We start from the raw sequence: 19,467 nt of genomic DNA, 5'->3' as shown, positions 1-19,467 counted from the left end.
GCCCGCTCGCGCTCGCTCTACAGCAACGACGCGATCTTGCGCTCGACCTCCTCGGCCGACGATGCGCCCTCGAGCGAGATCTGCTTCTCGACGCCGCGCTCTGTGCAGGGAGAGAGGGGGGCAAGAGGGCGGTTCGTGAGCGAGAGGATCGAGAGGTGCGAATGAATGGTGCGGCTCGGTCAAGCCCGTCCGGTCCACCACCATCTTCTCACAGCTCGTTGTCGCCGAGCGAGCCAACCGTCCCGCACAGAGCCCCTGGCCCCTCGTCGTGCTTCTCATCGCGCCCCGCGCCGGGACGACCTCGTCTCGCGCGCGCCCACCTCTCGCCCGGCTGCCCAGTGACTACGAGAGAGGCAGAGAGAGAGAGAGAGCAGGGGACGCACCGAAGCGAACAAACCCACGCGCGGGCGTGCCGTGCGCCTCGCGAATGAGGATAGGCAAGTCCGGGTTGGCCTTCTTGACGGCCGGGTACGACGACTTGATGAAGGCGCTGCGGGGTGGGGGTGGGACTCGTGGTCAGCTCTACCACAGAGAGAGAGAGCGCAAAGGAGGGACGGACCGGACGCCCTCGGAGGCGGGAGACTGCTGGCAGCCGAAGAGGCGCAGCTCGCGGACGGCTTGCGGGAGGGCCTTGCGGAGGGCGGACATGAGGCTCGAGGGGTGCTGGAGGTGGCCGAGGGTGTGCGGGTACCGAGGCGAGCGCTGTGCGGTGCGTGGATGCGAGCGGGAGATGAGGTCGACCGACTTGGCCGCGAGCGAGCGTAGCTGTGGTTGTCGCGCTTGACACGGCTAAGTCCTCTCAGCGGCAACGACAACTCGCTCCTCCTGGACGCTCTCGCAGGCAGGAAAGGGCTCGCACAACTGGTACAGGTTTTCGCTTCTACACAACGGCCGCGGCTCAAGAACACCCACCACCTCGCCTCTCCTCTCTCGCGCGCTCGCTCCGTCCATCTCGCCGTCTCGCACACGCTCATGCAGACACGGGCTTGGGCATCGGACTGATGAGCGTGATGTTCTCGCCCTTGAGCAGTAGCCGACCTGTGTCACGAAAGGTGTCAGCCCTGTGCGGCCGGGCGAGAGAGAGACGAGAGAGGGCGAGACGAGGGGACGCACCGAGACGCTGGCGGTCGCCCGTCTTCTTCGACTTGGTGTCCTTGACGTAGACCTCCTCGGCGTCGTCGAGGACGACGTTCATAAACTCGTCAAAGCCCTGCGGGGAGGAGGTTACGGGTGCGAGGAGACGAGGTCAGTCGTGCGAGCTCGTAAGGCCCCAGGTGCTCGCACCGCCGTCCTCGACGGTCCAGAGACCCGGCAGACGAAGTGAAAAGGGGGGACGCACGAGGATCTTGCCCTCGAGGCGCTGCTCAATGTTGTCAAAGAGCCACACCTGGACGCGGGCGCCCTGCTGAAGGTGCTTGAAGATGACGTTCTGCGGCGGCGAAGCGCGGGGTACCGTGCGAGGCGAGTAGAGCAGACGGTCGAGTCGTGGCAGTCGGGCGGCGGTGCGACGCGGGAGGGCGGCGAGGGAGAGGCGGGGAGATGAGGCGAGCGAGGGACGAGAGGCGGGGGGCAACGGGGCGAGTCAGGGCGGGTGCTCGGGGCGCACAGGGAGGGAGAGTGGACGCACGATGGGCTGGACGAGGACGCTCTTGCTCATCGTGGCAGTGCTGGGCGGGGTCGGCAGGAGGTGGAGAGGGAGACGACGACGACGAGAGCGAGACGGGCGAGGCGACGACGCGGCGGGAACGAGTGCGGGTCGGAGGCTGAGGCGGCTGCGCTAGATCTGGTCGGGTGCTGGACTAGGCTCGAGCTGGTTGCAGGAGCGACGAGGATGGAGGGAGAGCTGCTCGTCCTCCTCCCCGACGACCACACCGCTCCCTCCCGCGCAACTCTCTCAGAGCTAGCTGCTGCTGTTCTAGCCTGCCCGCCAGCTACTGGGCGGACTGTCGCGCATCGTGCCTCGCTGCGGCGGCCTCTCCCCATCCTGCTCTCGCGCTCCCCTCTCTCGGCCACGGCCGCCTAGACGACCCGCCGCACACGCTTCCCTGGACAGACTCGCCCGCTCAACATGGCCCGTACAGCTTCTACGACGCTGTCGCAAGCCAGCGAGACTCGGCGCCCCCCTACTCGCTGCGCATTGCCCACGCTCGCTTGCTCGCTCCCTGTCTCTCGCACTCTCTCAGAGCGCTCGCGCCCTCTCGCTGGCTGAGTCCGACATTGTCGAGGACGTACGAGCGTAGCGGTGCTCGCGAGACGGTCGAGCGCCGAGCGATGAGGCCGCTGCCTGTCGACCGAGACGGAGCACGACACCCTCGCCCTGTTCGTCGTTGCCGCTGCCCAGCTCGGCGACTGCGCACTGCTGCCAGTCAAGCCTCGTCATCTCAGGCCGATGCCCGCAACGACAGCGCTCGCGCTCTGCCCCCTCGAGTGGGTCCGGCCGCACGACAGCTCGCGACGACCGAGCGCTCGTTCCTCGTCGAGCCTCTTCCTCGTGCAGCGTCGGCCCAGCATCTCGCCTGCTCTCGACAGTCGCGACTCGACATGCCCTGTCTCTCTCGCTCTCTCTTGATCCCTTCTCTCGACCGCGCGCAACCAGACCCGAGTGAGATGTGTCCCCCAAAGCAAAACAGGCCGTGTGCACGTTACAAGCGCGACGACGACGCCGTTTACTTCTTGCCCGCCGACTTGGTGACCTTCGCGACACCACGGAACTGCGGGAGCGCGAGACGAGGAGGAGGACAGGGAGTGGGACAGGGGAAGGAGGGTCAGTGGGTCGGCGTGTGGGGCAGGCGAAGACGGCGAGCGAGGACGCACCTTCTTGGCGCGGCTGTAGAGAGGAAGGGGAGGTGGAGGACACGCGAACGAGAGTCAGCTTCGACCCAGGGCGACGTGCCGAGAGAGGAGAAGAGACGGTGGACGCACTTCTTGCGCTCCTTGCGGAGCTTGCGGCCAGTACGCTCCTTCTTCTCCGCAAGGCCGAACTGCGCGAGAGGGACACACACGACGTCAGTTCCAGAGGTAGGAGGGAAAGAGAGGGAGAGAGCGCGAGGGGCGCACCTTGATCAACCGGTGGCGCGGCTCGAACTTGAGCGCCTCCTTCGAGTCGTAGATGAGGGCAAAGCCGGTCGACTTTCCACCACCGAACTGGGTGCGGAAGCCAAAGACGATGACCTGGTCCTTGGGGGCCTTGTACATGGCCGCGAGCTTGTCGCGGAGCTCGTCCTTGGAGACGTTGGCGCGCGTCGGGTGCAGGACGTCGACGACCATCTGCTTGCGCTGGAGCAAGCGGTTGGTGAGGAACTTGCGGGTGCGGATGGTCACAGCGCCGTTGGGGTCCTGCAGGTGGTGGGAGCGCGGTCGAGGGTGCGCGAGTGGGCGGGTCGGGGTCGGGGACGAGGTCGAGGTTGGAGGTTGGCGAGGGGGGAGAGACGAGGGGAGGAGGGGGGGAGCAAAGGTCAGCGCGGTGTCCTTGAGAGGCTCGTGGGACAAGTGCTGCAGGCCCTTGGGCGCGCTCGACGCCAGCTGCGCGGCAGGCGGACGCGGTGGGCGGTGCAGTGGGCGCTCGACCAAGGCGGTGGCCGCGCGACGGCCTCCAGGCGCCCTCGCCGCCCTCCTGCACGTCCCTGCGCCTGCGCTCCTGCACCCTGAGCCGTCCTGCTTGCGCCCTGCACGGCTGTGCAGCCCGCGAGAGCGGCGAGGCGGTCGCGGTCGAGGTGGGCACAGGACTTCTCGGTCGGGCGTGTCGGGCGCCGCTCGTCGGCTCGGAGGGCGCGCAGTGGGTGTGCGACGGCGCAGGGTATCGAGTGGGTGGATCGAGGCGCAGGCGGAGCCACAGAGTGCGAGGAGAGGGCTGGGGATGGGTGTGTGGGCGTCGAGCTTTTGGGTCGGGTGGTGGGCCGAGTCGAGCGAGGCTGGCGAGGGCTGGACGGGTGGTGCGAGGGGTTGGTGGTGGCGACAGTGCTGGGCAGAGACTGACCATGTTGGCGGCTTGGCGGCACTCAAGCGAGACTCGATGTACGGAGAGCAAGGGGGAGGTGGCCTCGCGCTCGGCGGGGAGCGCGGCGGGCGGGCGAGCGACTTTGCTCTTTCGTCTCCAGCTTCTCTCTCTCTCTCTCGTTCACTCTCGCCATTCCTACACGCTCGCCTGCACCAGGTCAGTCCACCCCTGCGCCAGCCGTCCCCTCTCGTCGGTTGCCCCCCTCCCTCCCTCGACCACCACCACCACCACCTCGCCTCGACGTGATGATTTCTACAATTTCAGTTCTGCTACCGAGCCACAGGCCCTGCGGAGACACAGAAAACTATACCAAAAATACCAAAACACCTGATCCCTCGAGCGACGACGAACACGACGACGACGACGACGACGACGACGACGACGACGACGACGACGACGACGACGACGACGACGACGACGACGACGAGCAGCGAGACCGAGCGGTCCTCGAACAGCCTCACTGACCCTCGGTTGCCTCCCCTCGTCGACGCACAGATCTACAGCATCGACGACCCGGCTGCACCGACTGCGCCTCGCCGCCAGCCCGACCACTTGCGCCCGTTCCCCTCTTTCGCCTGCCTCGTCGCCTGCTCAACAAGCCCGCTCGAGGCCGTATACGGTCATCGCTCCAGCTGGCGCTGTGTCCTCTACCTTCGGCGCCGTCTACTCGAGGGCCGCCCGACGCGAGGCCCTTGTGCCCGTCGCTCGGAGCGTGCTGTCGCCCTCAGGCCGGCCTCGCGCTGCCACACCTTTCATCGCTGCCGTTCTCGAAACGAGACGTGCGCTCTCGCTCGAGCCGAGATGGTCCTGCTCCCTGGAGTTTGCGGCTCGTCCTCGACGGCGTGAGCCTTGAAGAAGCGCCTCTCGCGCCCCACGACCGGGCGCACCCTCTGCTGTCGCTGCCCGGTCGCGCATCTCCTCTCCATGCCGGGAGCCTGCACTCTCGGGCCCTTTCCCGTCTCGCTCGTAAGCTCGATCGCTCCTGCTCGCCGAGCGCTCGAGGTCAACCTTGGCGAGAGAGTCGCTTTCGGACGTCCTGCTCTCGCTCGCCCTCTCTGTGCCCGGAACAGTGCTCGTCTGCATCTGACATGCCAATTCTATACAACATGTGCGAGAGGATAGAGGGGATCGAGAGAAGGCTGAGCGGTGCCGGGCGCACTGCCTGGGCGACCGCACGAGCCGCATTAAGAGGGTGTGAAAGGAAGGGAGGGAACGAGCCCGCGCCGCCGGGCTCTACTATGTACACGTCGTCACTCATCGCCCGTCGGTCGCGCCTCGACGACGACTGCGCAGTTCAGCCGAGCGCGCGCCGCTCAGGCTCGAGCGCACCGACCGCCGCGCGGCGGCGCACGCTCACGGTCGCGCGACGAGCCCGCTCGCGCTCGTGCCGCCGCCGGTGAGGTACCACGTCGCGCGAGCGCCGAGACGTGCGAGGTGTGCGGGTGCGACGAGGCGCGAGAGGGCGAGGTAGGCGACGAGGAGGAGGGCGAGGAAGAGGGCGTCTGTGCGAGGAAAGGGTGGCCGCGGTCGTGGTCGCGTGGTTCGGCGGGCGATGGATCGAAGGGGGAGGGGAGAGGAGAGGTCGGAGAGGAAAGGGCGGAGAGAGGGCGAGGGTGAGGGCGAGGGTCGGTCGGGAGGCAACGAGGGAGGCAGGACGAGTGGAGGCCGAGGATGCGGATCGCCACGTTCGCCGAGGGAGTGGTCGACCGTGCCAGTGTGGCGAGGGGCAGAGTGCGTCGTGCGGGCGTCGTGAGGATGCAGAAGAGGGCGAGGAGAGGCGTCGGTGAGGGAGGAGAGGGGAGGAGAAATTAAGCGCGAGGTCAGCGAGAGGTCAACTTGGCCGTGGCGAGAGGTCAAAACGCACGGACGACGAGAGTCTCCCACTGCGACGGGCGCGGGTCGTCAGCTCGCGCTCGGTAGGAGAGAGTGCAGAGAGAGACTCGACGCGCCGGCTCGAGCACGTCAAAGAGGAGACCGCCGTAGCGCAACCTCGCCCGCTCGCGCCGAGTGAGCTTTTTTGGCGGCCGGTGCACGCGCTGCTCGTAGACGAGGGCGCCTGGCGGCGGTACCGTGAAGTGGGAGGCCCGGCTCGACGTCAGAGACGACGGGATGGACGCCTCGAAGACAGGAAAGTCGTCGTCGAGCGACTCGGCGTACGACAGCGGCGGGGTCGGCGGGAGGCTGTACGGCTGCACGGCGACCTTGTGCGACGGAAAGCGAGGAGCGAACATCGAGGAGGGACAGTCTGGAAGAGAGAGAGCCGAAGCAGAAGCGCCGACGAAGCGAGGTTGACCTTGCAAGGCTGGCCGACCTTTGTACGGGGTCGGCGATGCTTCGGCGGCCGAAGTGGCAAGCGGCAAGGCCGACTCTGACTTTCCCTCTCTCTCTCCTCGCAAGCTCGGCATGGCCTCGGCGAGCGCGCAACTGAGCTTGATCTCGTTGCAGCCCGAGAAAAGTACGAAACGTCCTTCTCAAACTCGCTCACGCGTCGACCCAGTCGATCGAGCCGAGGATGAGCGTCTTGCGCGGTAGCCGGCCGGGGAGGGGCGACAGGAGCGTGATCTTCTTCTTGTCCTTGTCGAGAGCCGACCTGAGGGCGGCGGGAAGAGGCGAGAGTCAGTCTCTGAGGCCTCGTGCGGCGAGAACGAGAGAGAGGTGGGACGCACACCCAGACGAAGCCCATGACGGGGCCCTTGACGACCTTCTCCTGCCCGTCTCGCTCCTCCTCCGCCATCGGGACGGCGAGCACGCGGTTGACGACCTCGCTCGCGGCGCGTGGTCCCTCGAGGTCGACCTCGACGAGCTCCGTATCCCTCGTGAGCCGCGTCGCACCGATCGGGAGCGCGCTCGACGGCGCGTGCGACCCCGCCTGCTCGCCGACGCGCACGATGCGGATGTCGCTCAGGCGCACGATGATGCTGAAGGGCGAGAGGAGGCCCTGGGTGACGGCCGGGCCGCCGTAGAAGTAGGCGCGCGTCTGCAGCGCCTGGAGGCGGGCGAGGGTCGAGAGGTCGAGATCAGAGGCCTGTCGACGCGGAAAGAGGACGGTGTGAGTGAGGTTCGCGCAGGAGAGAAGTCTGGCGGCGACACGCCGGCGGGCTCGACAGGAGGAGAGAGAGGACGCACGCCGTCGGACTTGGGCACTCGCACGACCGTCACCGTCTTGTTCGTGTTCATGAGCTTGGTCATCTCGACGTACGACCGCTCCGAGCCGACGACGAGCAGGATGTTGACTGTGATGCCGGGGTCACGAGGTTAGTCGCTGGACGAGCTCGACGGTCCAGGCTCGCGCGTCGTCTCCTCGAGGAAGGGGAGGGAAGAGAAGAGAGAGCGAGACGCACTCTCGAACGCCCGGACGGCCGCCTTTATCCGCTCCCACCCTCCTCCGCGCTTTTCCGCCCACTCGCCGGGCGAGTCGACCAACAGGCCCGCCTTCCAGCTCTCGACGCCCGCCGCGTCCACCTTGCGCTTGGCCGCATCGGCGACGCTCTGCATGAGGAGCTCGAAGTGCGGCAGGTTGGTCGTCGACGACAGGTGGCCGGCGAAGAAGACGAGCGGGTCGACGAGGGGCGCGTACGCGTCGACGTTGACGGGAGGGTGATAGGGAGGAGGTGCGTCGGCAGAAGAAGAGGTCGACGATGCCGGTGGAGGAAAGGGTACAGGAGGGCCGGACGAGAAGGACGTGCCCATCGGGGCGGCGGGCGACGTGGTCGGGAGGGCGGCGCTCGTGCTCGCGAGGCCGATCGTGCCCGGCAGCGTCCACTGGCCCTCGCTCGTGTCGAGGTTAACGACCGTGATGCCGCTCGGCGCGCGGCCCGTGCCGCACAAGGCGCGCTCGCCCCGGTTGCGCCAGTTGACGAGCATCTTGAGCAGGCTCGACTTGCCCGCGCCGCGCTCGCCGACGATGAGCACTCGTGGTGGTGCGACCTCGTCGTCGGGCTGGGACAGGTCGCGAGTGACTTCGAAAGACGAGGGGCGGGCGAGGAGGCGTAGGCGAGAGAGGGACAGGTGCAGGTTGAAGTAGGTCGAGAGGGCCGACTCGGACGCGACGTAGACCGAGTCGAGGTTCCCTGTTGCGTATCCGGGAGAACAGAAGATGTCAGGACCGCGCACGATATGTGCAAGAGGAGGGCTTGCTGCGCGTGTGAGCTCGCTGACCGGTGCGAGGCTCGGAGGACGAGGAGGCCCGACGACCACGCCGCTCGCCGCCCGCCACCGACTATGCGCCGCCTCGGGACATGAAGCACGCTCGAACTCTCGAGAGGTGGCACGGCGAAGCAGGAGAGCCGAGAGACGCGCTCGCCGGAGCCTCCCTGTGCGCCGCAACAGACGCGATGCATTCCACCTCGGCGCGCTCCCGCCTGGGCTGCCCGCATGTGCCCGCCTTCTGCGACCCTCGAAGCTCGTCACGCTGTACCTGCCCACCGGTCCACGCGTGCAAAGGAAGGAGGGAGAGGAGGGACGACTCATCTCGACCTCGGCTCCCTCGCCGTTGATGCCGGGTGCCCAGACTGCGCCGCGCTGCTCGTGGCTGTAGCCATAGCTCGCGCCGGGCACGAGCTCTGCGCCGAACACCTCTGCGCGGCCGGACACGAGGCGGAGCGAGAGGGCGTCCGTCGGGTTCTCGAGCTCGAAGCGGAGCTCGTGCGTGGGCGGGATCGTGAAGCGGCGGGGCTGGTAGTGCTGGGACGACATGGTGGGAGTGTCGTGGCCTTGCAGGCGGACCGCAGAGCGGGTTTGTCGAGAGGCGGAGGAGCAACTCGTCCAGCGGCCGCATCCTCATCTGTCTCTCGTCCTCTCACTCGTCTCAGGCCCTCTGCGCAGACTCTGCGGGCTCGAACACTCCTTGCAGTGCTGCACGAGTTAGTCCATGACCTGTCCCAGCACTTTGCTCCTGTCGTCGCCACTCGTCCAGAGCTCGCCTTCGCCGTCGACGGGCAGCTCCACCTCGAGTCGGCCGCGACAGCTTGTGGCCCGACGGCCGCGGTTTGACAAAAGCGCGTGAGCCGGGGCGAGCGGACGCGAAGCCGTTCGGCGATGATCGGCGCCACTTCTCGGACTGGCGTTGACGTCCGTCGTAACCGGCGGGCGAGCTTGCGTCGTCGCTCCTCTCTCTTTCTCTCGACACCGCTCGTCGACCTCGACAAGCACCGCTAGCTAGCTTCGCACGAGTTCCCCTCCAGCCACACGCACCGCGACCACCTCGTGAGCTCTCGCACCCCCTCGTCGTCGTCGTCGTCGCAGTTCGCTCACTCTCTCTTCTTCCTACAGCTCTCTCTCCGCCACTCGCCCACTTCGCCACTCGCCCGTCATGTCCTACACCGGTGACGGCGTCGCCCAGACCCCGGCCGTCGTCGAGGCGGTCCGCAAGCTCCCGACCAACGCCAAGCTCGACCAGCTCGAGGGCCACACGGTCCGCTGCCCGCGCGACGGCGACCGCCACGTCGGCGTCTTCAGCCAGGTCCCCGTCGACAACCTCGACACGAGCGTCCGCGCCGGCGCCCGCGGCCCGACCTCGATCGACGACCCGGTCGCGCGCGAGCGCATCTCGCACTTTGACCACGAGCGCATCCCCGAGCGCGTCGTGCACGCTCGCGGCGTCGGCGCTCACGGCAACTTCAAGCTCCACACGTCGCTCGAGGACGTCACGTTCGCCAAGGTCCTCACCGAGGTCGGCGTCGAGACGCCCGTGTTCGTCCGCTTCTCGACCGTCCTCGGCCAGAACGGCGCCGCCGAGACCGCTCGCGAGGTGCGAGGGTTCGCGACCAAGTTCTACACGCAGGAGGGGAACTGGGACATCGTCGGGAACAAGTCCGTCCTCGTTCTCTCCCTATCGCTCGTTCTCTCCCTCTCGCTCGTTCGAGCCTGACGCTCGTCCCTCTCGCAGCATCCCGGTCTTCTTCATCCAGGACGGCGTCAAGTTCGTCGATCTGATTCACGCCGCAAAGGGTGAGCCGCAGACCAACATCCCGCAGGCGCAGACGGCGCACGAGTGCGTCCACCTTTCCCTCTGTCGCCTCTCCTCGTACCCCTCCTCCCTCCCTCTCGCCTCTCCTCCCGCCCATCGAGCGATCATCCACAGTCACTGACGATGATCCTCGCCAACAGCAACCACTGGGACTTCCTGTCGCTCACGCCCGAGTCGGTCTTCATGAGCCTGTACCAGCTCTCGGACCACGCCATCCCGCGCTCGTACCGCATGATCCAGGGCTACGGCGTCAACACATTCGTCCTCGTCAACAAGCAGGGCACGCGCACCTTCGTCAAGTGCGTCGCTCTTGATCCTCTTGTCGTCGTCGTCGAGAGCCTTACTAACTCGCCCTCTCCTCCCCTCTCCTTCAGGTACCACTGGCGCCCTCACCTCGGCGCTCACGGCCTCGTGTGGGACGAGGCGCTCAAGCTCGGCGGTCAGGACCCGGACTTCCTCGTGAGCTGCGCCATCGTCGTCCTCTCCCTGAGAGGGCTCGAGCGCTGACCTGCGTCCCTCCCTTCCCTCCCTCGCCTTACAGCGCCGTGACCTCGCCGACGCCATCGAGGCGGGCGCGTACCCCAAGTACGAGCTCGGCGTCCAGCTCATCTCGGAGGAGCAAGAGCTCGGCTTCGACTTCGACATTCTCGACTGCACCAAGGTCGTCCCCGAGGAGCTCGTCCCGATCAAGTGGGTCGGGACCATGACGCTCAACCGCAACCCGACCAACTACTTTGCCGAGACCGAGCAGGTCGCGTTCTGCACGTCCAACATCGCGCCGGGCATGGACTACTCGAACGACCCGATGCTCCAGCTCCGCAACTTCTGTGCGTCCCCTCTCCCTCTCTCCTCATCCCCTTTCTCTCGCCGATATACTGACGCTCTCTTTTGACCCGCAGCCTACTTCGACACGCAGCTCAGCCGTCTCGGCGGGCCCAACTTCTCGTCGATCCCGATCAACCGCTCGGTCTGCCCCTTCATCTCGACTATCCGCGACGGCCACAGCCAGCACCGCATCCCTGCCGGTACGCCCACATCTCCCTCTCTCACCTGGGCTCTCGAACCGTCGTCTTTGAGATCCCGGCCTGTCCTCGTCGACGAGCGTGCACTGACCCTCTCATCTCGCCTGCAGGCCCGAACTACTACCCCAACCGGTACGAGACGCCCAACACGGCGACGCCGCACGGCAAGGGCCAGAACTACGAGGGCGAGGCGCAGACGGCCGACAACCTCAAGCCCAAGGAGGGCGTCCAGAGCGTCGCGCCGTACAAGGTCGAGGGCAGTCGCGGCCGCATCCGCCCGCAGCGCTTCAACAACCACTACGACCAGGCGCAGCTCTTCTGGAACTCGATGAGCAAGGTCGAGCAGCAGCACATCATCGACGCGGCGCGCTTCGAGCTCGGCAGGTGCGACGACCGCGATGTCCAGATCCGCAACATCATGCGCTGGAACGAGGTCGACCACGAGCTCGCCGTCGCCGTCGCCGAGGCGTTCGACATCGACGTGCCCGAGCCCAAGCTCAAGAACCACGGCCGCAAGACGGACGGCATGAGCCCCTTCTCGATGCTCTCGCCCAACAACCCGGGCAGCGCGACCGGCCGCCGCTTCGCCATTTTTGCGCTCGACGGCTTCGACAGCCTCCAGGTCTCGGGCATGGTCGCCGCCGTCACCGCCCTCGGCTCGATCCCGAACGTCATCGGCTCGCGCAAGGGCCCCTGCTAGTGCGTCGCGGTCCTCCCTCTCTCTCTCTCTCTCTCTCTCCCTCGTTCTTTCTCTCCCACTCTGCGGGACCTTACTGACTCGTCCTTCTTCCCCTTTGCAGCCCTCGCGGGACCAAGCGCGGCGACTCGGACGCCAAGGGCGTCATCAACTCGAACTTTACCCTCGAGACGGCGCGCTCGACCCTGTTCGACGCCATCTTTATCCCGGACGGCGACGAGGCGTTCCTCAAGGAGCTCTCGTCGGGTCGTGGGCTGCACTGGATCCGCGAGGCGTGCGTCCATCCTTCCACTTCATCCTCGCTCGCAAGCCTCGACTGACTTTCCCGTCCCTCGCAGGTTCGCCCACTTCAAGACGATCGCTGCAGTCGGCGCCTCGGTCCCCGTCTTTGCGCACAAGGCCCTGCCCGGCATCACCGACTACAAGGCCGACCTCTCGGCGGCCTACTCGGAGAAGAACGGCGTCGTCCTCGCCGAGAACCTCCCGAACGACGATGCGTCGCTGTGGGCCAAGGTGACCGGCGTCGCCGACCTCGGCGGCTTCGGCAAGGCGTTCATCGACGCCGTCGCCAAGCACCGTCACTGGGACCGCGACATCTCGTCGGTCGCCTACTGAGCTCGTCGACCCGTCCCGCTTTGAATTTCCCCTCCCGCCCTCGCTTGACCTCGACGTAACATAGCTTTCGTGCCCCATTCTCTCTTTTCTTGCGTGAGAGCGTCGAGACCGAGAGCCTTGAGAGAGCAGAGCGACCAGCCAGGAAGCCATCTCTGACGCTCGAGCCGCCAGCCAGCCGAGACGGCGACACGGCGAGCTCAGCGACTCGCTCCGAGACGTTCGAGAGACAGAGACTCGCGCAGCACTCACCGCGTCAGAGTGAGGCGTCGAGCGGAGCCGAGCTGAGCCGGCACCTCCCTGTGTGCCTCAGCAGAAGCGGGAGAGCGGACGAGGCGACTTGAGAAGGTTGAGTGGCTCCCTGGCAAGCCTGCGCAAGGCTGCTCGGTGTACGTTAAGGGGCGAAAGACGAGCAGAGCAGAGGTTCGGACGACCTGATCTGCAAGCGAGTGTGGTCGAGGAACTGAAGCCCACGGCCTTTCCAAGCGAGAGACGGCCGCGCGAGAGGTGGGAAAAGATCTAAGATGCACTGCGGCCAGCCACATCTACGACAAGGATCTGCAGTGCGCTTGCCGTCGGCCGGCCTCAGCACTTGAGCTTGCCGCACCACCTGCCACGCTCGCCGCCCTTCTTCTCCAGCTCGTGCTGCTTGACCAAGGTCCAGTGCTCGATGACGCTCGAGTTGCGCGAGGCGACGAGCTCGTAGGTCATGTGCGTGCGGTTGTGGAACGTCAAGCGCCCCCACGTGAACTCGCTGCGAGTGGGAGAGAGAGACCGTCAGGAACTCGACGGCTCTAGAGCGAGGAGGGACGGCAAGGACGTACGAGTCGTTCGCGTAGAGAGTCCCGTTGACGCGCTCGTCGCTCGGGAACTCGTCGAGACCCTGCAGACGTTCGCGCGAGTCAGGTCGGGTCGGCGCCAACTTGGGAAGGCTGACGCGGTCGGCGTCGAGACGCTCCACGAGACGAGGAAGAGGGAGGGGTAGGACGCACGTCGTAGTGACCCGCAGCACCGTTGACGAGTATGAGAGGAGCACGAGGGTTGTCGAGACCGCGCTCGTCCAGGGTGCCGTTGTACCTGTCGGGGCCCGAGCGTAAGGCTCTGACGACGCCGACAGGGCGCAGAGGGACAGTCTGAGACTCACTGTGGCTGGAAGAGCTCGGTCGTGTGGACGTGGCCGTGCTGGACGAGGTCGACCTGCGCGAAGGAGGACGAGAGAGAGAAGGAAAGACAGGCGAGTCAGGCGAGGAATCGGCGGACAGGTCGACGGTCGAGACGCACCTCACCGTCGTAGAGGATCGTCTCGAAGGCCTGCTGCCATGCCGGGTAGTCGAGACCGTCGGGCTCGACGTTGGTGAGCCACGGGCGGTGGAGGGAGGCGACGACCCAGGGCGTCGCCGTGCGGTTGACCGACGCGAGGTCGTTCTTGAGCCAGTCGACCTGCTCGTTCTGGTACGAGCCGAACGGCCCGTTGACGTTGTTGGTCGAGTTCTCGATGGGCCCGACGAGGCCGTTGCCGAGGTCCGTCTCGGCGGTGAGCGACACGAAGTGGACCATGCCGTTGTCGTAGCTGTACCAGAAGTTGCCGCGTCCTGCGCTCTCGTACGAGGGCATCCTGCGGAGCGAGAGCGAGTGAGTGAGGCGGTCTCTCGACTCGAGACAGGAGCGACGACGAGGGACGACGAGGGAGGGAGGACGAGGGACGACGAGAGACGACGAGAGACGTACTTGAAGTGCTCGCCGAACCAGGTGAAGTTGGTCTGTCCGGGGAGGCACCAGTCGTCCGTGTACGTGATGTTGGCGCGCTTGTCCGTGACGCCGCCATTGTCGCAGTTGGCCTGCAGGAAGCAAGTCGTGAGGACGAGGACGCTGGACAGCTCGAGCGAGGGCCGAGGGACGCACCTCGTGGTTGCCGGGCGACACCATCCTGCGAACATAGAGCGTGAGCATGTTCAACGCACAGAGAGCGGCAAAAGAGAGAGTGAGAAGGGAAGGAGGAAGGGCGAAAGTTGAAGACGCACCAGGGCTTCTCGGCCGTGATGGGGCGCATCTGGTCGAAGAACTGCTCGCTCATGCACTCGTCTGCGGCAGTGAAAGAGGGCAGGAGCTTGGTCAGGTTCGCAAGGATGAGAGGGACGCAAAGAGGATCTGCCGACGCACAATGATCGGCGACATCTTGACGCGACGGCTGCGTCGTGGCGTTGTCCGAGCCCCACAGGCCCTGGACAAACTCCTTGAGGGCATAGTCGGCGTAGCCGACATCGCCGACGTGGACGGCGAACTCGTACGTGTCGGCGAGGGCGAGCATCGACTGGATCGTGTTGGTCTCGCCCGGCTCGAGCGTTGCGTGCGCCGAGCCGCCGAACGGCCCAGTCGCCGTCGAAAGCCCGTCCTCACCCATGAGCCCGAGGTCGGCGAACGTCGCGATCGTGAAGCTCTCGTCGTCGCCCGCCGGCCTCGCCGTGCGGAACTTGAACGTCGGGAGGTAGGCGGCCTCGTAGCCGTTGGTGCCCGTCACCTTGTAGTAGTACAGCGTGCCGGGCTTGAGGCCCTCGAGCTTGACTGTGTGCGACGCGAGAAGGTCAGGCTCGTGCGCAGTGAACGACTCGAGCGCGGCTCGTGCACGGGCCGGCTCGAGCGAGACGTCGAGAGAGGGGAGGCGGCGGGGCGGCGGGCGGCGCGTACCGTGGTTGTTGTAGGTGCGCGAGGTTGGGTAGGTCGACGACAGGTTCGAGCTCGCGGACTGGTCGAGCTTGTCGGGCGAGGTGCCGTCTGCGAGGGCAAGCTGCGGGTCAAGCGACGGGCCGCAGGCGGATCGTGAGGAGCGTTACACGCACACAAGACGGTCGGCGAGTCCTGCTTGTTGAACGTGGACCACGACACGGTCATGCCGGTCGGGCCGGCGAACGCGAGTCGATGCTGCAGTGGCTCGTCGAGGTTCTTGGGGATAGCGCCGGGAACTGGGGGAGCAGCAGGATCAGGATCGCGCGCACTGTCGAGAGTGAAAGGGAGAGAGAAGGAGCGCACCGTGAACGCCGTTGCCGAGATCCGTCGTGCCGCATTTGTAGCTCGTGGCGGGGGCTTGGGCGAGGACGGAGGAAACGAGGCCGAGCGCAGCGACCGAGTGAAGCGCGATAGACAGCATGTCGCACAGGATGCAGACGATGTCTCGTGCAGGTGGCAGGAGGTGCCGACAGAGAAGCAGAGACGAGGAGGCGAGCAAGAGAGAGAGAGCGGGAGGAGGGCCAGGTGGAGCGGCTGCAGCGCTCGGCCGTCGCAGCGCCGACTGGACCGGCGAGCCAATAGCGCGCCGACGAGATTGCGCTAAGTCGGGCGGTACTTGGTGGGCGAGGGGAGGTCGAAGGGCCCGCAAAAGCGCACGTTCGAGAGCACGTTCGAGACGGGGCTGCCGCTCGCGTCGGCACAGCCCGGCGGTCGGGCCGGCTGCAGTGCGAGCTTGCGCGAGTTGCTGTGCCAAGTCAAGCGGCAGGACGGCTGCTTGGGCCAGCGAGCGAGGTTCAGGCGACGGATGGACGAGGGGTTGGCGCGAGGAGGGGGTGTCGTGTGGAGAGGCGCTCGTTGCGGCTGAGTTGGGCGTGGTCGGGGCACAGCAGGTAGACGGCGCAGTCGGAAGCGCGCAGCAGCTCAGCTGGCGCAGTTGCCACGCCAGAACGACGACGAGAGCTGCTCGTCTCCGCCCGCTGGAAGCTCCTCTCGCCCGTGTCACCATGTCGGCCAGTGCTGCCCCTGCCGAGGCTGCCACCCAGACCCCGTTCTACCAGATCTACCGCCGCTCGGCGTGAGTCCCCGCACAGCCGCGCCCCTCCCCTCCCTCCCTCTCGTCGTCCCACCCCCGCTCACCCGCGACCGCACAGCCTCGGGACGGCGCTCGTCGAGGCCCTCGATGAGCTCATCAACAGCGGCCACATCAACCCGCAGCTCGCCCTCATGACCCTCAACCAGGCGAGTCCTCGTCGGCCTCCCTCCCCCCTCCCCTCATCACCTCGCAGCTGACTCGCCCTCCTCTCGCAGTTCGACAAGTCGGCGAGCCAGGCCCTCCAGAAGGACGTCAAGGCCAAGGCCAACGTCAAGGCCCAGATGCGCACCTACAACCACGTCATGGATGTGAGCTCCTCTCCCCTCTTGCCCCCTCTCCTTCCCCTCATCCGCACTCGCGGGCAGGACCTGACGCTCGAACACACACACCCCAGGTTTGGACGTTCGTGCTGCAGAACCCGACCTTCAAGCTCGAGAACAACAACGAGATCCTCAACGTCCAGGGCAAGTGCCGCATCGTCGCGTGCAAGTCGGGCGACGCGCCGGCCAAGTGAGCGCTCGTCGCCCTCGTTCGGCCCGACCCGCACCGCCCAGGAACTCGCACGTACGAGGTGCGCAGCTGCCGCTCCCCTTCGAGCGACTCGAACTCGACCTCAGCCCCGAGCACGCCGACACAGCCCGTCGTGCCCTCTCTCCTCCTCTTTCGCACCGCATAGACCCCCCGCAACGCCCACCAAAAACACCCGCCCTCGTCCTTTACGATGGCGAGGTGCCCTGTACCCACTCTTTCGCCGTTGCCCCGTTCCTCTCGTCGTCGTCGTTCCCTCGCAAACCTGCTGTACCCCCTCTCGCGCGCGCTCTCTCTCTGCAAATCGACTTGATGTCTCTCTCGAGTCGCACGAGAGGATCCAGGAGAACGATAGTCTAGTGATAGCAGGTCCGAGAGAAGCGAAACATGAGAGACAACACGCCTCGACCCCCCTCCTCCGTGCACGTCCCGCTCCAACTCAGCGATGCCGCTCCTTGACCAACCTCCTCTGCCCGTCCGACTCCTTGACGCGCTGCGCCTGAGCCCACGCGCCGTCGCCTCCCGCACCGGGCGCCGGCGCGCCGTACCCGTGAGGCGGCGGCACGGGCGGCGGCGCCTGCATCGGCGGGCTGGGCCTCGCACCGGGGCGATAGCCCGACGGCTGGCGCGACTGGCCCGGCGGCGGCCCGGGCGGTCCCTGCGCATAGCCCTGCCCGTGAGGCGACGGCGGGACGGAAGAGGTGCGCGGCGGCGGGGCGTACGAGCGAGGTTGGGGCTGAGCGGGGCCGGAAGGGGGAGCGCGCGAGGGCTGCTGCTGCTGCTGCTGTCGAGGTTGCTGCTGCTGCTGGTAGAAGTGCTGCTGTTGCTGGTACGAGGGCGAAGGCGGAGCGTGCTGGTGCTGAGGGTGGGGAGGCGACATGCGCTGCTGCTGCTGAGGCGGATGCTGCTGAGGGCGACCTTGCGGCGGCGGCATGAAGCGCGGATCCGGGCCCGACGGCGCCTGCCCGCTTGGGGACGGACCGCGCGACACGTTCGGCGGCGCCGAAGCGGCGGGCACGAGGTTGGACGAGCTCGCCGAGCGAGGGACGCCGCTCTGCATCTCGACGGGCGCGACGACACGCATCGCGCCCGAGCCTGCGGCGCGCTTCTGCGGGCTCGGCGGACGGATGCGCATCTTGCCCCCAGCTGCGGCGCCGGCGGCAAAGACGATCTCGTCGTCGAGGACGACGAGGGCGGCGCACACGACGAGCCACTCGACGGCGTCCTCGTTGCCCGAGCCGAGCGACGCCCACACCGCCTTCTCCTCGTCGTTGCGGCCGGTGATGGCGAGGCGCGTGCCGCCGCCGTGCTCGGGCCCGTTCTTCGAGATGCGGCCGAACTCGACGCGCTTGGGCGGGATGAGGTGGCCGGCGTAGCTGTCGCGCGCGAAAATCGTCAGTCGGTCCTGCTCGTGAGAGAGGGAGAGAGAGAGGACTTTGGACGCACGCAAAGTAGGTCAAGGTCCAGAAGGTCGCGTTCGGGTTGGGCTTGCTGACCTGGAACAGCGGCTGGTCCTCGCCCGGCATGTCCGGGTTGGGGAGAAGGATCTTGTACACCGGGTTCTGCGCACGTCGAGGAGAAGGTCAGTTCATGGCCTTGCCCGAGGGGGAGAAGAGGGTGGCGGGACGGACCTGGATGCCAGTCTGCACGACGCGCCAGCTGAGTCCTCGGCCCGCCTCGCACCGCACGCTCGGGGCCGCCGCCGCACCATGACCGCTGCTGCTGGCGCCTCCTCCTCCCGCACCTCGAAGCGAGCCCGACGAGTCGGGCGGGTACAGCTTGGCGACGCACAGGTCGCCCTCTGGCGCCGGCGTGAGGAGGTAGTTCTCGGTGTTGACGTTCTGCAGGTGGATGCCGAGGGATATCAGCTCGGGGGACGTGCAGTAGGGGGAAGGGGAGGACGTACAGTGTGCAAGAAGGTGTCTGCGCGGGCTCGAGGGCGAGATCAGCGATCGGTTCGTGAGAGGGGGGAAGGGGAGCGGGCTCACACAGCACTTGCTGAGGCTTGCCGTGCGGCGTCACGATAAGCGTTGGCAGGTGGTCTGGTACAGGTGGATGGTGCGGGCTCGTAAAGATCGAGTAGACGGCTGGCGAGAGGAAGAACGGGGCGTGAGCACTGCGCGGCGGTCGACCAAAGAGGGGCAGAGACGGGGCGCACCTGACATGGCGAGCGCGTCCTGCTAGTGTTTGCAGGAGCTCTGAGGCTGGACTGAGCGGGTTCTTGAGCGTGCCAGGCGGTGCCGAGGGCGAAGAGGCGCGAGTAGATCGAGGGTTGTGCGAACAACAGAGGGAGGGTTGAGGAGGTGGAGCGGTCTGGGCGGGTGCGGGCTGCGCTCGTGTGGTGCTAACGAGTGTGGTGCGCGCCTCGAGGAGCAGGCGAGAGCTCAGGCGACGAGAGGAAGGGGAGCGAGCTGGACGAACTCGGCGTCGGCGGCGAGGGACTGGCGAGGGCGACCAAAACTCCGTCTCGCCTTTTCGCCCCTCGCGCTCAGGCTCGTACTTCTCGCAGCGACGAGCACGAGCATAAGCCCAGCATGGCGCTGTCAAAGGTGTTTGTGTCGAGCGTGGCGGGAGCTCGCGCGGTCGAGGACAAGGCGGTTTTCCAGCTCTCGCTCGCTCGCGACGGACGACAGGGAGGGACGCGAAACGAGATCATGCACAGCGTAGCTAGAGAGAGGGAGGTAGTACGAAAAAAGGGGAGGAGGAGAGCTCGCGGCGCGAACGAGTGACGGGGACGAAGGAGAGAGAGGAGGACACCGGCGGAGCCGCCCGAGGGGCTCGACGCGACGGGAATGAGGGATACTGCGTGTGACGAGGAGAGAGACA

At 66.8% G+C, this 19,467-nt stretch overlaps 8 protein-coding genes across 8 annotated transcripts; 2 read left to right on the top strand and 6 right to left on the bottom strand.

The window, feature by feature from the left end:
• Positions 1-17: 17 nt before the first annotated feature.
• RHOBADRAFT_17948 (uncharacterized protein) lies at positions 18-648 on the bottom strand (the record flags this gene model as incomplete). The annotated part of the gene is made up of 3 exons (XM_018412398.1): positions 18-100; positions 384-490; positions 560-648. 3 exons carry the CDS (start codon positions 646-648, stop codon positions 18-20), a joined length of 279 nt encoding a protein of 92 aa, XP_018268630.1.
• Positions 649-848: 200 nt separating this feature from the next.
• On the bottom strand, positions 849-1,828 carry RHOBADRAFT_65570 (uncharacterized protein). Its single transcript, XM_018418736.1, has 4 exons — positions 1,628-1,828; positions 1,340-1,429; positions 1,114-1,210; positions 849-1,038 (listed from the first exon to the last, which is right to left on the bottom strand). The coding sequence occupies exons 1-4, from the start codon at positions 1,655-1,657 to the stop codon at positions 971-973; spliced, it is 285 nt and encodes a 94-aa protein (XP_018268629.1). The 5' UTR covers positions 1,658-1,828; the 3' UTR covers positions 849-970.
• Positions 1,829-2,666: 838 nt separating this feature from the next.
• RHOBADRAFT_32242 (uncharacterized protein) lies at positions 2,667-3,979 on the bottom strand (the record flags this gene model as incomplete). Its single annotated transcript, XM_018413018.1, has 4 exons — positions 2,667-2,711; positions 2,919-2,981; positions 3,058-3,336; positions 3,977-3,979. The coding sequence occupies 4 exons, from the start codon at positions 3,977-3,979 to the stop codon at positions 2,667-2,669; spliced, it is 390 nt and encodes a 129-aa protein (XP_018268628.1).
• A 2,433-nt stretch (positions 3,980-6,412) lies between these two features.
• Positions 6,413-8,692, bottom strand: RHOBADRAFT_55679 (uncharacterized protein; the record flags this gene model as incomplete). Its single annotated transcript, XM_018417966.1, has 5 exons — positions 6,413-6,587; positions 6,664-7,022; positions 7,124-7,230; positions 7,339-8,067; positions 8,464-8,692. The coding sequence occupies 5 exons, from the start codon at positions 8,690-8,692 to the stop codon at positions 6,479-6,481; spliced, it is 1,533 nt and encodes a 510-aa protein (XP_018268627.1). The 3' UTR covers positions 6,413-6,478.
• A 616-nt stretch (positions 8,693-9,308) lies between these two features.
• On the top strand, positions 9,309-12,381 carry RHOBADRAFT_55678 (uncharacterized protein; the record flags this gene model as incomplete). The annotated part of the gene is made up of 9 exons (XM_018417965.1): positions 9,309-9,808; positions 9,885-9,989; positions 10,106-10,264; positions 10,340-10,424; positions 10,507-10,792; positions 10,865-10,990; positions 11,098-11,686; positions 11,788-11,958; positions 12,023-12,381. 9 exons carry the CDS (start codon positions 9,309-9,311, stop codon positions 12,297-12,299), a joined length of 2,298 nt encoding a protein of 765 aa, XP_018268626.1. The 3' UTR covers positions 12,300-12,381.
• A 440-nt stretch (positions 12,382-12,821) lies between these two features.
• On the bottom strand, positions 12,822-15,218 carry RHOBADRAFT_29715 (uncharacterized protein). The gene is made up of 11 exons (XM_018412881.1): positions 15,134-15,218; positions 14,982-15,068; positions 14,470-14,858; positions 14,318-14,373; positions 14,199-14,223; positions 14,025-14,134; positions 13,578-13,911; positions 13,441-13,493; positions 13,289-13,373; positions 13,121-13,179; positions 12,822-13,050 (listed from the first exon to the last, which is right to left on the bottom strand). The coding sequence occupies exons 1-11, from the start codon at positions 15,183-15,185 to the stop codon at positions 12,882-12,884; spliced, it is 1,419 nt and encodes a 472-aa protein (XP_018268625.1). The 5' UTR covers positions 15,186-15,218; the 3' UTR covers positions 12,822-12,881.
• An 805-nt stretch (positions 15,219-16,023) lies between these two features.
• RHOBADRAFT_55676 (uncharacterized protein) lies at positions 16,024-16,678 on the top strand (the record flags this gene model as incomplete). Its single annotated transcript, XM_018417964.1, has 4 exons — positions 16,024-16,095; positions 16,172-16,259; positions 16,329-16,421; positions 16,508-16,678. Coding segments are annotated over 4 exons (373 nt in total), but the record flags the coding sequence as incomplete, so codon positions are not given.
• A 1,062-nt stretch (positions 16,679-17,740) lies between these two features.
• RHOBADRAFT_3201 (uncharacterized protein) lies at positions 17,741-18,440 on the bottom strand (the record flags this gene model as incomplete). The annotated part of the gene is made up of 3 exons (XM_018413010.1): positions 17,741-18,017; positions 18,088-18,203; positions 18,273-18,440. Coding segments are annotated over 3 exons (561 nt in total), but the record flags the coding sequence as incomplete, so codon positions are not given.
• Between the last annotated feature and the right edge of the window lie 1,027 nt (positions 18,441-19,467).

This window comes from Rhodotorula graminis (genome assembly GCF_001329695.1).
Source record: "Rhodotorula graminis WP1 unplaced genomic scaffold RHOBAscaffold_14, whole genome shotgun sequence".
NCBI classification, from domain to species: Eukaryota; Fungi; Basidiomycota; class Microbotryomycetes; order Sporidiobolales; family Sporidiobolaceae; genus Rhodotorula; species Rhodotorula graminis.
Note: the sequence above shows the minus strand (reverse complement) of the source record. Positions and strands in the feature narration are given on the sequence as shown.